At 37.6% G+C, this 13294-nt stretch overlaps 1 protein-coding gene across 1 annotated transcript in view; it reads left to right on the top strand.

Moving 5' to 3' along the window:
* poln (polymerase (DNA directed) nu) overlaps positions 1-13294 on the top strand; it is a 195059-nt gene that overhangs the window by 39138 nt on the left and 142627 nt on the right. Inside the window, exon 5 of the mRNA XM_051928538.1 lies at positions 5948-6025. Coding sequence (XP_051784498.1) covers positions 5948-6025 — 78 coding nt within the window. The remainder of the gene's footprint in view (positions 1-5947; positions 6026-13294) is intronic.

Raw genomic sequence — 13294 nt, forward strand, 5'->3', positions numbered from 1 at the left:
CCCCAAGATGTAGGGTTTCTTTCCCATCACCGTCAAGGGACTGTCCTCAGCCTCATCAAGGCTGGGACAGTCCAAGGTTTCTTGTGGTTCATTCTGATTGCATGTGTGGTGTGGTAAGTTTCTGTTGTTATTGTGATTGTTCTTTTAGTGATTTTTCCAGATATTGTTGAAGGCTGTTTTATAACTACTTTTTAGATTTTATGTTAGGATTTTGTTTGATGATATTCTCCCCTCTGGTGGGCATGTTTGACATGTTTCTAGACTTTGTTTGCTTGGGAATTCTTAATTTCATAAACACTGCTTTATGAGAACTCAGGTATAAAAGGAAAGTCATTAATGACTTTTTGTGTTTTACGAACCACAATGAAGTTGAAATATCATGCTTAGAAAGACCAAGTGTAAGGGTAATTTTCATATAGGCACCACTGGCATAACACCTGGTGATCATCACAATGAATATAGCTACACCTTGATGCAGCCTGCTGGAAGAATGGATAGACAGAGAGAACTTTGTCTCCCAGGAGAAATTTGAATTTTTACAGAAGCTGTTTAAATTAATGCCCATATAGACTAAACACACCCAGCACACAAATACGGTATATAAAAATTTATATAAATATTCCTTATTTACTGGAATAATTACTGACAAACACGGTAAAGAAAAATAATGACAAAAGTACTAAACAAACGCCACAAACAACCACCCCCACCCCCCAAAACGACAATATTAATAGTCATGTAAAAAGCCCATACTGTGAATGTTGGAAGTGGCTCTAGAAACGTGGACTGGATTGGGAGGAAAAGAAACCCACTGCCGCCCTTAAATCCGTTGGCTGGGCACCATCCAATCCTCTACAACTGCCCAGTTAATGAAAGGAGCTGCTGATGATGAAGCTGCTTGGAAAATGGCACAGTTGGAAAGTCCTGCCACATCCTTCTTTTCATTTTTTTTTGGTACAGTGCATACAAATGACAAACTACTAATCCCACAAGCCCCTCCACATCTGTTGAAACCTGTTTAAAGGCACCAATCCCAATTTACAAACAGGAGTCGGTGCAACCAGTGTTGTTGTTCACTTTTAACAATCACTCAACAGGACATACTTGCATACAAATAAACCCCCCTATGTGGCCCTGCTACAGAGTTATCACTGGCCATTCCAGTTGATGTCGTAGGAGTTGTTGATGTCATAGGGATGATGTGGGGAAGACTTGTCATTACAAGAAGGTGGCAGTGAGAGGAAAAGTCTATTAAAACATTTGTTCAGGGCATTAGCTTTGTCCACATCCCTTTCTAGCTCATTAGCCCTGGATTGCTTGAGTCTATTAGATATACCCAGTCCATTCCAGACATCCTTCACATTATTCTGAGTGAGTTTTTGTATTTTAGCTTAGTAGGCAACCCTTCCTTCACTCAGCTTTAAATTTAGCGCACACTGTACATCCTTCAGAGCCTCTTTGTCACCAGATTTGAATGCTTTCGTTTTAGCTACTTAGTAATCCAGAATTTGTAATTTGGAAAACAATTCACTGTCTTTAAGGGTACCAATGTGTCAACACAAATTTTAATGTATAATATAGTGATGCAGTGACTGAGTACCTCAGTAATAATACACATGTAGCTGGGAGTAAGATGAATCAGGGTGTGGTTGGACTTTCCTAAAGGTGCCAGTAGTTTGCATTTAAAGGTATCTTTAAAATTTGAATACAGCAGGTCCAGCTTGATATCTCCTTGCGTGGAACATGTCACAAACTGATAAAAACTGGTCATAGCTCCTTCCAAAGTCACATGGTTGAAGTCCTCATTAAAGTGTTCGTGACAGAGTCCTCATTTGCAAAGGGAAGAATATAAACATTAAATAAGGATGGATGAATTCCAACAACCCAAATTCCAATGTCTGAATTATAAATTATAGTTTTAACTCCCTTTAACACCATTCCTCATTCAGAAAGAGTCTGGCTGTAGATATCAGCAGCCAGACCCTACTTCATTATTTTGAGCATTCAAGCTCAAAAAAAAAAATTGAAATACTGGAAATGCGAAAAATATTTCAGAAGGTAATTTCTTGGAAAGTGAAACCTTAATTGATAAATCATAGGTAAATACCATTACTGAACAGTATTTAATGAAGGGGAAATGTCTTGTTAGGATTTGTTTTGATGACTAATATTATTTTTAAACTTGTTTTGTCAGTTTTCTTATATTACATTGTTATTTGAGCAACAATAATGGTCATTTTCTTAGACTAGAGAATGCTTAAAATCAGATTTAAATTAATGATAAGTATGTGTCCAGTTATGAAAATTCTCCTTATACAGAGGTTTTTAGGAACAGATTATTTTTAAGAAGTGCAACAGAGCCTGAATATGTATTGTCCAGTGCTGTTTTTGGCAACAAAATTCTGGTGGGAAAACCAGACATTTCCTTTAGGTGTGGAGAATTCTCTAATGTTAACATTAACATACTTAATAATATCTCTCCCTCTTTTGCTAAACCTAGAAATTCTTGCAAGTTCATGCATCATTAGAAAAGTCAATTAAACAATCTAATGGTAGATCCCAATCTGTGTTGACTGACATCACATCATTATGATACCCTCTGACATTATCATCTTCTGACAAAATACAGTAATATAATTTACTAAACTTCACAACCATAGGTTTCCAGAAAAAAACATTGTCTAAGAACTGCCTAAATTGAAACAGCAGCACCTCACATTTAGATTTGGCTTTAAGATGAAAAGGACAAGCTACAGTTTTTTGTACAGTTTGTTTGTTGTGCTTTTGTGAAACGTGGCTAACTACCACCATCCCAGATGCTAATGTGGAGCTACCCGGGTTTAGCACAGTTAGAGCGGACAGAGACGCAAGTACCTACAGGAAGCACAAAGGAGGAGGACTCGCTCTCTGTCAATACAAAGTGGTGTAACTCTGGACATGTAAACGTCAAAATCTCCACTTGCTGTAGGGACAGCGAACTGTTGGCTGTAAGTTTGCGTCCCTATTACTTGCCCAGAGAGGTTGGACACGTCATTGTTATTCTTTACATCCCTCCTTGGGTGGACGTGGAGATAGCGAGTGACATCATCCATTCTGCTGTTGCTAAGTTACAAACGCAGCACCCTGAGGCGCTTGTGCTAATCGCTGGAGATTTTAACCATGTGACGCTGGACAAAACATTACCTGCCTTCTCCCAGTATGTGGACTGTAGCACCCGGGGAAATAAGACTATTGACTTACTGTATGCAAACGTTAAAGACGCATACAGTGCCACCCCGCTGCCTGCGCTTGGCAAAGCAGATCATAACCTGGTTCTGCTTCAGCCTCACTACAAACCAAGAGTGAGGGAGCTACCTGCAATCACACGCTTATTCAGGAAGTGGTCCCCTGAAGCAGAGCACGCTCTGAGGGACTGCTTTGGAACTACAGACTGGGATATCCTGCAGAGATCACATAGTGAGAACATTGAGGAGGTTGTTGACTGCACTACTGACTACATCAACTTCTGTATGGACATTGTAGTTCCAGTAAGAACAGTACGCTGCTATGCTAACAACAAGCCATGGATTACAAGTGACATCAAGGGCCTTTTGAACCAGAGGAAAAGGGCTTTTAAAGGCGGTGATCAGCATGAGCTCAAGCGCGTACAGAAGGAACTCCGAGTCCAGCTCAGGGCAGCGAAGGAGCAGTACAGGAGAAAGCTGGAGCAGAAGTTGCAGAATAACAGCATGAAGGAAGTGTGGGATGGGATGAAGATCATCACTGGCTGCAGCTCAAAGTGGGGTGCCACCATCGAGAGAGACGTGAAGAGAGCAAACCAAATGAACAACTTCTTTAACAGGTTTGACCACCCTAAACCACTCTCACCTCGGAGTACTACACCCTCCACCCATCCTTCTGCTGATACCAGCATAGGAGAGACATCCCCACCCACAATTACAGCAGCGCAGGTGAGCAAAGAGCTGAGGAGACTTCGTGCCAGCAAAGCAGCGGGTCCAGATGGAGTAACGCCACGACTCCTTAAGGTCTGTGCGCTGGAGCTGAGGAGTCCTCTACAGCGCATCTTCAACCTGAGCCTGGAACAGGGGAGAGTCCCGAGTCTTTGGAAAACATCTTGTATCGCCCCAGTCCCAAAGGTATCGCGTCCTAGTGAGCTGAACGACTTCCGGCCTGTCGCTCTGACGTCACATGTGATGAAGACCATGGAGCTTCTGCTGCTTCACAATCTGAGGCCACAGGTACGCCACGCCCTCAACTCTCTGCAGTTTGCATACCAGGAGAAGGTGGGGACAGAGGATGCCATCATCTATATGCTACACCGATCCCTCTCCCACTTGGACAGAGGCAGTGGTGCTGTAAGAATTATGTTTCTAGACTTCTCTAGCGCCTTCAACACCATCCAACCTCTGCTCCTTAGGGGCAAGCTGACAGAGATGGGAGTAGATTTATACCTAGTGGCATGGATCATGGACTATCTTACAAACAGACCTCAGTATGTGCATCTCGGGAACTGCAGGTCTGACATTGTGGTCAGCAACACAGGAGCGCCGCAGGGGACTGAACTTTCTCCAGTCCTGTTCAGCCTGTATACATCGGACTTCCAATAGAACTCGGAGTCCTGCCACGTGCAAAAGTTCGCTGATGACACTGCTATCGTGGGCTGCATCAGGAGTGGGCAGGTGGAGGAGTATAGGAACCTCATCAAGGACTTTGTTAAATGGTGTGACTCAAACCACCTACACCTGAACACCAGCAAAACCAAGGAGCTGGTGGTGGATTTTAGGAGGCCCAGGCCCCTCCTGGACCCGTGATCATCAGAGGTGACTGTGTGCAGAGGGTACAGACCTATAAATACCTGGGCGTGCAGCTGGATGATAAATTGGACTGGACTGCCAATACTGATTCTCTGTGTAAGAGAGGACAGAGCCAGCTATACTTCCTTAGAAGACTGGCATCCTTCAACATCTGCAGTAAGATGCTGCAGATGTTCTATCAGACGGTTGTGGCGAGTGCCCTCTTCTACGCAGTGGTGTGCTGGGGAGGCAGCATAAAGAAGGACGCCTCACACCTGGACAAACTGGTGAGGAAGGCAGGCTCTATTGTAGGCATGGAGCTGGACAGTTTGACATCCGTGGTAGAGTGACGGGCGCTCAGCAGGCTCCTATCAATTATGGAGAATCCACTGCATCCACTAAACAGTGTCATCTCCAGACAGAGGAGCAGCTTCAGTGACAGACTGCTGTCACTGTCCTGCTCCACTGACAGACTTAGGAGATCGTTCCTCCCCCAAACTATGCGACTCTTCAATTCCACCCGGGGGGGTAAACGTTAACATTAAGTTGTTGTCTGTTTTTACCTACATTTTTATTACTCTTTAATATTGTTTTTTTGTATCAGTATGCTGCTGCTGGAGTATGTGAATTTCCTCTTGGGATTAATAAAGTGTGTGTCTGTCTACAGTAACATGGACTGTACACACAGCACAAGACTCTGGCCAGGTATTTGCTTAATAGCAATGCTGGCAAACAATTGAAAAAAAAACAATAAATTTATACATATTTCACAACAAGACTCTGTGCTTTTTTGAAATATAGGTACATTATTTATACCATAGGAAGCTTATTACATATTTTGAACATCATCTCCTGGGGCCATGCTCCACTGGCTATTTGTACAGAAATGCAACTTGTATTTTCAATGACAGTATGGATCAAGCAATTTCTTTAAACTGTATTTCAGAGTGATCGTGACATATCTACTTACATTTGAAAATCTGCCTAAGGAAACTTATGCATATTGCTTTAAATGACTATGAAATTATTAACTTACTGTATGGAATCTATCTAATGCTAAAGTTTAAAATATTTTTCTAGAGTAATACAGATACTAAATAATACTGCCAATGTTAACCTAATGTATGTTATTTTTCTTTATTTAATATCTTTAGGCAGAAAATCTGAAATGGTTATAATATATCCCCGTAACATGTTTATTCCATCTAAGGGCTACACATTTCTTACAGCTGGTAAGTAAGGCATTGGTTTGATCTATATTTCTGGAATCAAATTTCTACTTTACTATAAAATGTGTTTTTTTTAACACCCCCAAGGTTACAAACTACACTAGAAGAGGGCACTGTAATTTCATCTAAATTAAGTCAGAAGTAGGTAACCCTTTCCTTAATCCTTGAATAAGCATCTTTGGATCCAACAACCATAATCTCAATTTTTTTCGCCAGTCAGCATTAGGAAGTTTGCCATCCAAAACTTAACATCATATAAGCAATTACCAAGGAGGAAGTCCAAGGCTGACGTATGAGACTGGCACTGAAGTAAATTTGTATATTGTCAGCATAGAAATTAAATTGTAAGCCATGCTGATGAATAATGTCCAGGTGTAGAATGTAAATGGTAAACAGGAGGAGGCCTAAAACAGAGCCTTATAGGACACCTTGAGAAAGTGGAGCGTTATGAGATTTGTGTTTCCCAATAGAAATAAATTGCTGCACATCAGTAAAATATAATTTCATCCATGTCAAAGCAATGTGTCAAACTTCATGATGTGATTAGAGAAGAGAGAGGAGAATATTGCAGCAGTAAGATCAATAACTAGGTTAGAATTAGCAGAATTGAGATTATTGACTACTCTGAGAAGATAGGTTTATGTACTCTGAGAGTGTAAACCTTACTGGAAAGGCTCTAGTAGGTTGTTATTGAGCATATCTGGAGGCAACCACCTTCTATAACACCTTTGACAAAAACAATAGGTTGAAAATTACTCTATTAAACATTGAGAAAAGAGTCAAAGGATTTTTAAAAAAAAATAAATCGAGACAGTTGACAGTTACAGTTTTTAAATAGACTGCACCAAGGATGAGAGAACTGCTAATAATCTGAAAAATAGGTCCTGAAAGAGACTGAAGTTTTTAGAACTCCTGTTAGTTTCTGAACCAAGAAAGTGTATGGAGGCTTTGCATTTCATGGTAAATTCATAAATATAAGATGGATCAGTAAAAGTTTTAAATGGACATTCACTGTGTTAGTCTTAGATCACAATGAGCACATTAAACTGGGGCAGGATGAAAGTTGTTTACATATGTTGTCAATTTTATTTTGAAAGACATGACGAAAATCATTCTATAGTGAAACAGAAGCAGAGTAGCAAATGGATGATGCAGAAGATAATAGTTGTGAATAGAGTGCCAGATGTATTTCTGTCCTCATTGATAATATTTGAAAAAATAAGTTGATCTATTAGATAGATAGATAGATACTTTATTAATCCCAAGGGGAAATTCACAAAGTTATTAGTATTAAAAACATCTTGATATTTTTTAACGTAATTTGTGTAAGCAAGGTAGTGCACTATGAGCCCAAATTTAAAACAAAAAAAATGCTTATGATGGTGTCCAGAAGCTTTCATAGATGTGAGGTTAGGGGTGTACCATGGAGAGGTGTGGGTAAAAGGAAATGTTCTTTTTTTTTGTGTGGTGCCAGGTTATCAAAGGTTGTAGAAATAAGATAATTATTTGAAATTAGTTCCTCACAAGCAAATGAAGAATCAAAACTTACCAGTAGATTAAAGAGCATTATGAAATAAGGACTGGTTTATTATCTTATGGTTACAAAAGGATATGGTTGTTTTGCTGCATTTAATATGTAGAGTAAGAAAATGGGTATGGAGCAGGTAAAGTTGTATTAAAAAGAGTGTTGTGGAAAGTATATATAATGATAAACACACAAGTTTAATTTTCCTAATGTTCACTATTGAATAATGTTGGAAGCTAATGGAAATTTTACAGTCATATTGAAACATTCTGCATTTTTTTGCAATATATTTCAAGAATAAAAAAAAAAAGAAGCTAAATCAGTCTGCTGTATCAGCTTTACTATATCATGTACAGACATTCACACTTGTGTGCCCTCCTCGTGTTCCCAGAGCCTGCACTGAGTACTGTGTGTAACGAATCCTTGACAACTTAACGTTTGTTTCTCTTCATGGCAAATATGCCACAGCAAAGTAAAATTAATGCAATTTATAAATAAAAGATGGTAATATACTGACCTACAGGATTTAAGGCTTTATATTAATATAGCAGTTTCATACTGAAAGAAATGTGCTAAAGCAATTAAGAAAGAAAAGTTAAATTGCTAGAATACGTTGTATGTAATATTCAATATAAACCATATGTAATTATGGTGACCAATAATGTGGATTTGGAATAATCTGAAATAGTTGTTGGGATTTAGAAAAGTGTAGCACTGAAATCAAGAAGAACGAATAACCTAAACCAGGATGTTAACCAAATCCAAAATAAAGTCTATAAATAATAAAATAATAAAAAATAATTTTTATTTAGAGTTCATCTATGTACTTTTGTAATGGCTTTTGCTTTAATTCAGATTGCAGACATCAGATAGGGGGCACAGCCATCTTTAATAATGACAGAATGAAAGCAACATGTGCCGCATGCTAGGAATGTGCATAATTTTTCTTAATTATAAAGCAGTATTTATGAATAATAATGCCTAAAATGACAGCACATGGATAAAAACAATGAACACATTGTTGACAGAGTTATGCCATGAAAATAATGATGCAGATAAACAACAATGCTAGTTTCAATAATAATGCTGCTAAAATTTAAAACGGGTACAGCACAACTATCGAAGAGTTTTGGGCAGCTGCCTCATACATCCAGCTTTATGAATTTGAATTCTTTGCTATGTTGTTGTCCACTTGGATTTTGTATGTTTTTCCCTTGCATGGGGTTTCTCCTGGAAAAGGTGCAATTCATTATGACTTCATCAGTATCTAGATTACATTTTTAAAATAGCATTAAAAGCACAATTTTATGCAATTATTTTCCTGAAAAGGAAATGCATTCCTCAAATATAAAGCAGTAAAATGGGTCATCCAATGATGACATCTGCATTAAAGCACTTTACATTTTAAAGTGGGGGAATTCTATTTTTTCAGATTAGGAGAACACTTGCTGATATAAAAAATGAATAAGAATGCACATTAGTGTTGGTAGAATTTTAGTGTTTCTCATAAGATATTAAATTAGTCTTGTCTTGGCCAAATGATAGTCAGAACTGTACTTACAAAAAATTACTCGTGTTTGTCTCTGTTTTAAATGGAACAAATTATGCCAAAGTAATCTGCATGAGGCAAAATTTTGTAAAGATTGTTTAGTATTTTTCCAATACAAAAATACAAAGTCTACAGGCTGTTAAAAATGTCTTTATTTTTTTTTTTTAATTTTTATTTATTAATTTTTATTGTAATCATTCCATACAAATAGATCAATTTATAACCAGACAAAATTGAAGACAAATCAAACCCCACCCCTGAGAAGGAGAGCTTAGCCAAAGGAGAATTGCTTAGGGCTTTTTAATAAGGCAACAATAAACAAAAGAAAGGGAGAAATAAATATATATGTAAATAAGAGATGGAGAAGGGAATTAAATGCGGTAATAGTTATTTCTCTTATTCTAAAATAATATTGATTAGATCCTGCCAGGTTTTGAAAAAAATTTGTACAGATCCTCTAACTGAGAATTTGATTTTTTCCAGTTTCAAATAATATAAAACATCGGTTTCCCACTGACTTATCAGAGGAGAGTTAGGATTCTTCCAATTTAACAGAATAAGTCTGCGTGCCAAAAGTGTAGTGAATGCAATCACCGTTTGCTTGTCCTTCTCCACTTCAAGTCCGTCTGGAAGAACACCGAACACAGCTGTTAATGGGTTAGGAGGAATTGTGATACCAAGGCTGTCTGAAAGGCACTTAAAAATTTTGGTCCAAAATGATGTTAGTTTGGTGCAGGCCCAGAACATGTAACTCAGTGAGGCAGGAGCTTGGTTGCAGCATTCGCAGGTTGGATCTTGCCCTGGAAACATTTTGGACAGTTTTAAGCGAGACAGATGAGCTCGATATATAATTTTTAGTTGAATAATTCTATGCTTTGCGCATATGGAGCTCGAGTGAATTCTCTGCTTTGCTACCTTCCACTCCTTTTCTGATATATTAAGAGATCTTCTTCCTCTTGGGTCTTTGAAAGGTAGGGACTCTAATAGGATTTTATATAATGCGGAAATGGTGTTTAATTCCTTGAAATTGAGCAGTATTTTTTCCAGCATTGTGGAGGGTGCAAGGTGGGGGAAATAGGGCAATTTCTGTTTAACAAAATTTCTAATTTGAAGATAGTGAAAGAAATGTGTAGCTGGGAGGTTGAATTTTGAACGTAATTGTTCAAAAGATGTAAATATGTTGTCTATATAAAGATCTCTGAGCATCTTTGTCTCTGAGCATCTTTGTCTTTGTTATGTTTGGTATTTATAGCTAAAGCTCTTGCTCTTTATATGTCTAGCGCTGGTACATGCATCAGTACTGAGATATTGACATAAGACATATAAACATGGAAATGTTAATGCTAGGCAAGGCACTGATTATACTGTAATGTGGGTTGAGGGTTTAGAGCTATTGAGTAGGATCAGCTCTTAGTTTGAGATGTATTACAGGATGTTGTTAACAATATCACTGAAAATTATTTTGGGTTATTTCCATTTTATAATTTTACTGGGGGGGTTCGCCCCCTGCTCACTTCGCTCACCAACCCCCGTGTTTGGTTTTCCGGATACACACTTTTAAGATTTTTTTTTCTTTGAATTGTTCCTATTTCATTAGTTTCACTTTTATTTCAGAACTTCTGTAAAAACAATTTTTGTAATCTTGCGAGTCCCGATATGCTGAATCGTTTTAATGAGGTCAGGATAACAAACATAAATGTTTGTTCTTCTCTTGTGAAACTGGGGTACCATGCTGTTATGCAGTATGTCAGTGCACTGTCAACAGTGTATTGATAGAAGTTCACAAAAAGGTCCTGGGGCAGTTTCGCTTTCTTCAGTCTTCTAAGGAAGAAAATGTGTTGCTGCACCTTTTTGGTGGTAATTGACATGTATGTGGCCCAAGAGAAGAAGTTCTCTGTAATGCTCGCCAAAAAAAATTGAAACTGGAGATATTCCCACAGGTTAATTATTTATAACTAATGGACTAGGAACAGCTTTCCTTGTTTTCCTGAAGTCTGCCGCAATCTCTGTTCTTTATGTTAAGGATAAGACTGTTGGCAATCACCAGGTTCTAAGGTTCTTCCCCTCATCTCAGTATGCCGTCTCATTGTTATTATATCATATTACTACTGCTATTATCCCTATCAAAGGGGACGAAGAACATATTAAGTTCCTCTTATAGATTAGGGTTACTGCTTAAAAAAAGTTGTTATTGCTTTTATATTCATTTACTGCTTGTATACCTTGCCACATTTCTTAAGGGTTATTGTTATTAAAGTTGTCCTCAATCTTGAGTTTATAGTTTTGCTTTGTAGATGGGATGCCTTGCTTTAAATTAGCCCTGCATAGACTATAGGCTCCCTGAAAAGTTTTATTAGTAACATTTCTGCAATATATGGTATCAAGAAGAAAGCATAGGATTAGGATACTAATTTTGTATAGCTTGCAGTCACATTTTAAGAAGTGTCTTTAAAAGAGGCTATATTTTGAAAAATTGCACACACATCACCTCTGAAGGGTTTAAAGTTAATTTTTTTTGCATTAGTTGATGTCTGTATATTTTAGTGAGAGAGAAAATTGTCGGATTTGCAGTGGTGCAACTGACAGTAAGATTTAAGGTATCGTCTGCACTGATAAAAAAATTCTTAACATGATTAAAACCATATTTTCAAGGAATATTCAACAATTCATTGGCGTGGACACACAGAGCAGAGCATATGAAAAGGACAGATGGTGGATCATCTCTCCATGATGACCTTGCCAGTAATAACACTGAAAATTTGATGCTTAAAGAGCAGTGTCTGATTTTGATCTCAGAAGCACAAATTTTTGTTCATTTGGGGGTGCTTTCAATTAAACATAATTATTACAACTTTCTTAAGGCAAGATTTGAATGTAACTATGTAAGAGGTTATATACCACTGTTCAAACACACAACAATTCTCCGCGACATTGCCATCAAATATCAGCACTGCAGGTCTATGAAATCCTTCTGCAGTGCCATCAAATTACCATTTATGGTACATCACAAACAAATCAATCTGCACGCACATCCAAACTTTGTTTAATACTGCCCCTCCTACTACTTTAATTACAGTGGCTGTCAAGGTACATTAAAAAACAGAACATAGTCACTGTTGTACAGAGTTGATCTGGTCATTTTTCAAAATTAAATACCCTGCAGACTCCAACAAATGCAATCGAAATAAAAAAAAGTTTTGTATTCTTTTTTTGCCCCCCGGTGGTTGGGGACTGCTGGTCTACAGACTTATACCTTATTTTTTAAAATTGTCCTTTACTTTTCTGTGCTGTTGTTGTTGTTAAGCACTTTGTTCCATGTCTTTAAAAAGGTTCTATATAAATACAATTTTACTTAGTTACTAACAATTTAGCTACAGTTACTTTTCAGCAAATTAAATAAATACTGTGAAACAATAAAAAAAAATGTTCATATAGTCACTTAATGTTACAGTGTGCTTGACTTTACAATGTTACGAAACATTACATTGAAACATCATTAGAGTAAAAATAAAAAATTGCTAGAGAAGTGTTATTAATCTAATATTATTAAGCAGTTTAGAATTAAGAGGTGTTTCTCCTCTTTTATTATTAATTTTGCTTGAGCAGTTTGTAAAATCACCAGGTATGAGTGAAACTGTCAATAATATAATAATTCATTTTTGCTTTGCACCCTCGCCCATGATAGCCTAATCGTCTATGGGGGAGGAGCAGAAGCTTTAGAGTCATCAAAAATTTCTATCTCTGGTTTTCGACAGATCTTGATATTTCAGGGTCCCCTGATACCAAAAACATGGAAATCTCGATGATGGGTGTGTGTGTCTGTGTGTCACAGCTTCTTGAGGACAGTCTAGAGCTAAATGGCTGGATGGAAAAATACCAAACTCGAAACTTAAACCTGTTATGAGATGACAATGTGCTGACTACTTTTTGAGCCAAATTGTGCAAGAGAAAGAGGCCCTCTAGAGGAACCCACAAATACCCTAATTTTGGAATTCTGAATTCTTCTCGTCAATTGCTATTGTAATGACCTATTTTTTGATCAGAAAGATCAGTGTCATAGTGGTAAATAATTACTGAAATGTTATAGAATAGTTTGTGTGACTTGGTTCCTAGGGTGTAAAGCCTACTGATACTCGCTTCTGAATTTTTTTTAATGTGTGTTTATTTCATAAATTGCAATGAAAGCTCAACATATGGA

The sequence above is a fragment of the Erpetoichthys calabaricus genome, chromosome 5 (assembly GCF_900747795.2).
Source record: "Erpetoichthys calabaricus chromosome 5, fErpCal1.3, whole genome shotgun sequence".
Lineage (NCBI taxonomy): Eukaryota > Metazoa > Chordata > Cladistia > Polypteriformes > Polypteridae > Erpetoichthys > Erpetoichthys calabaricus.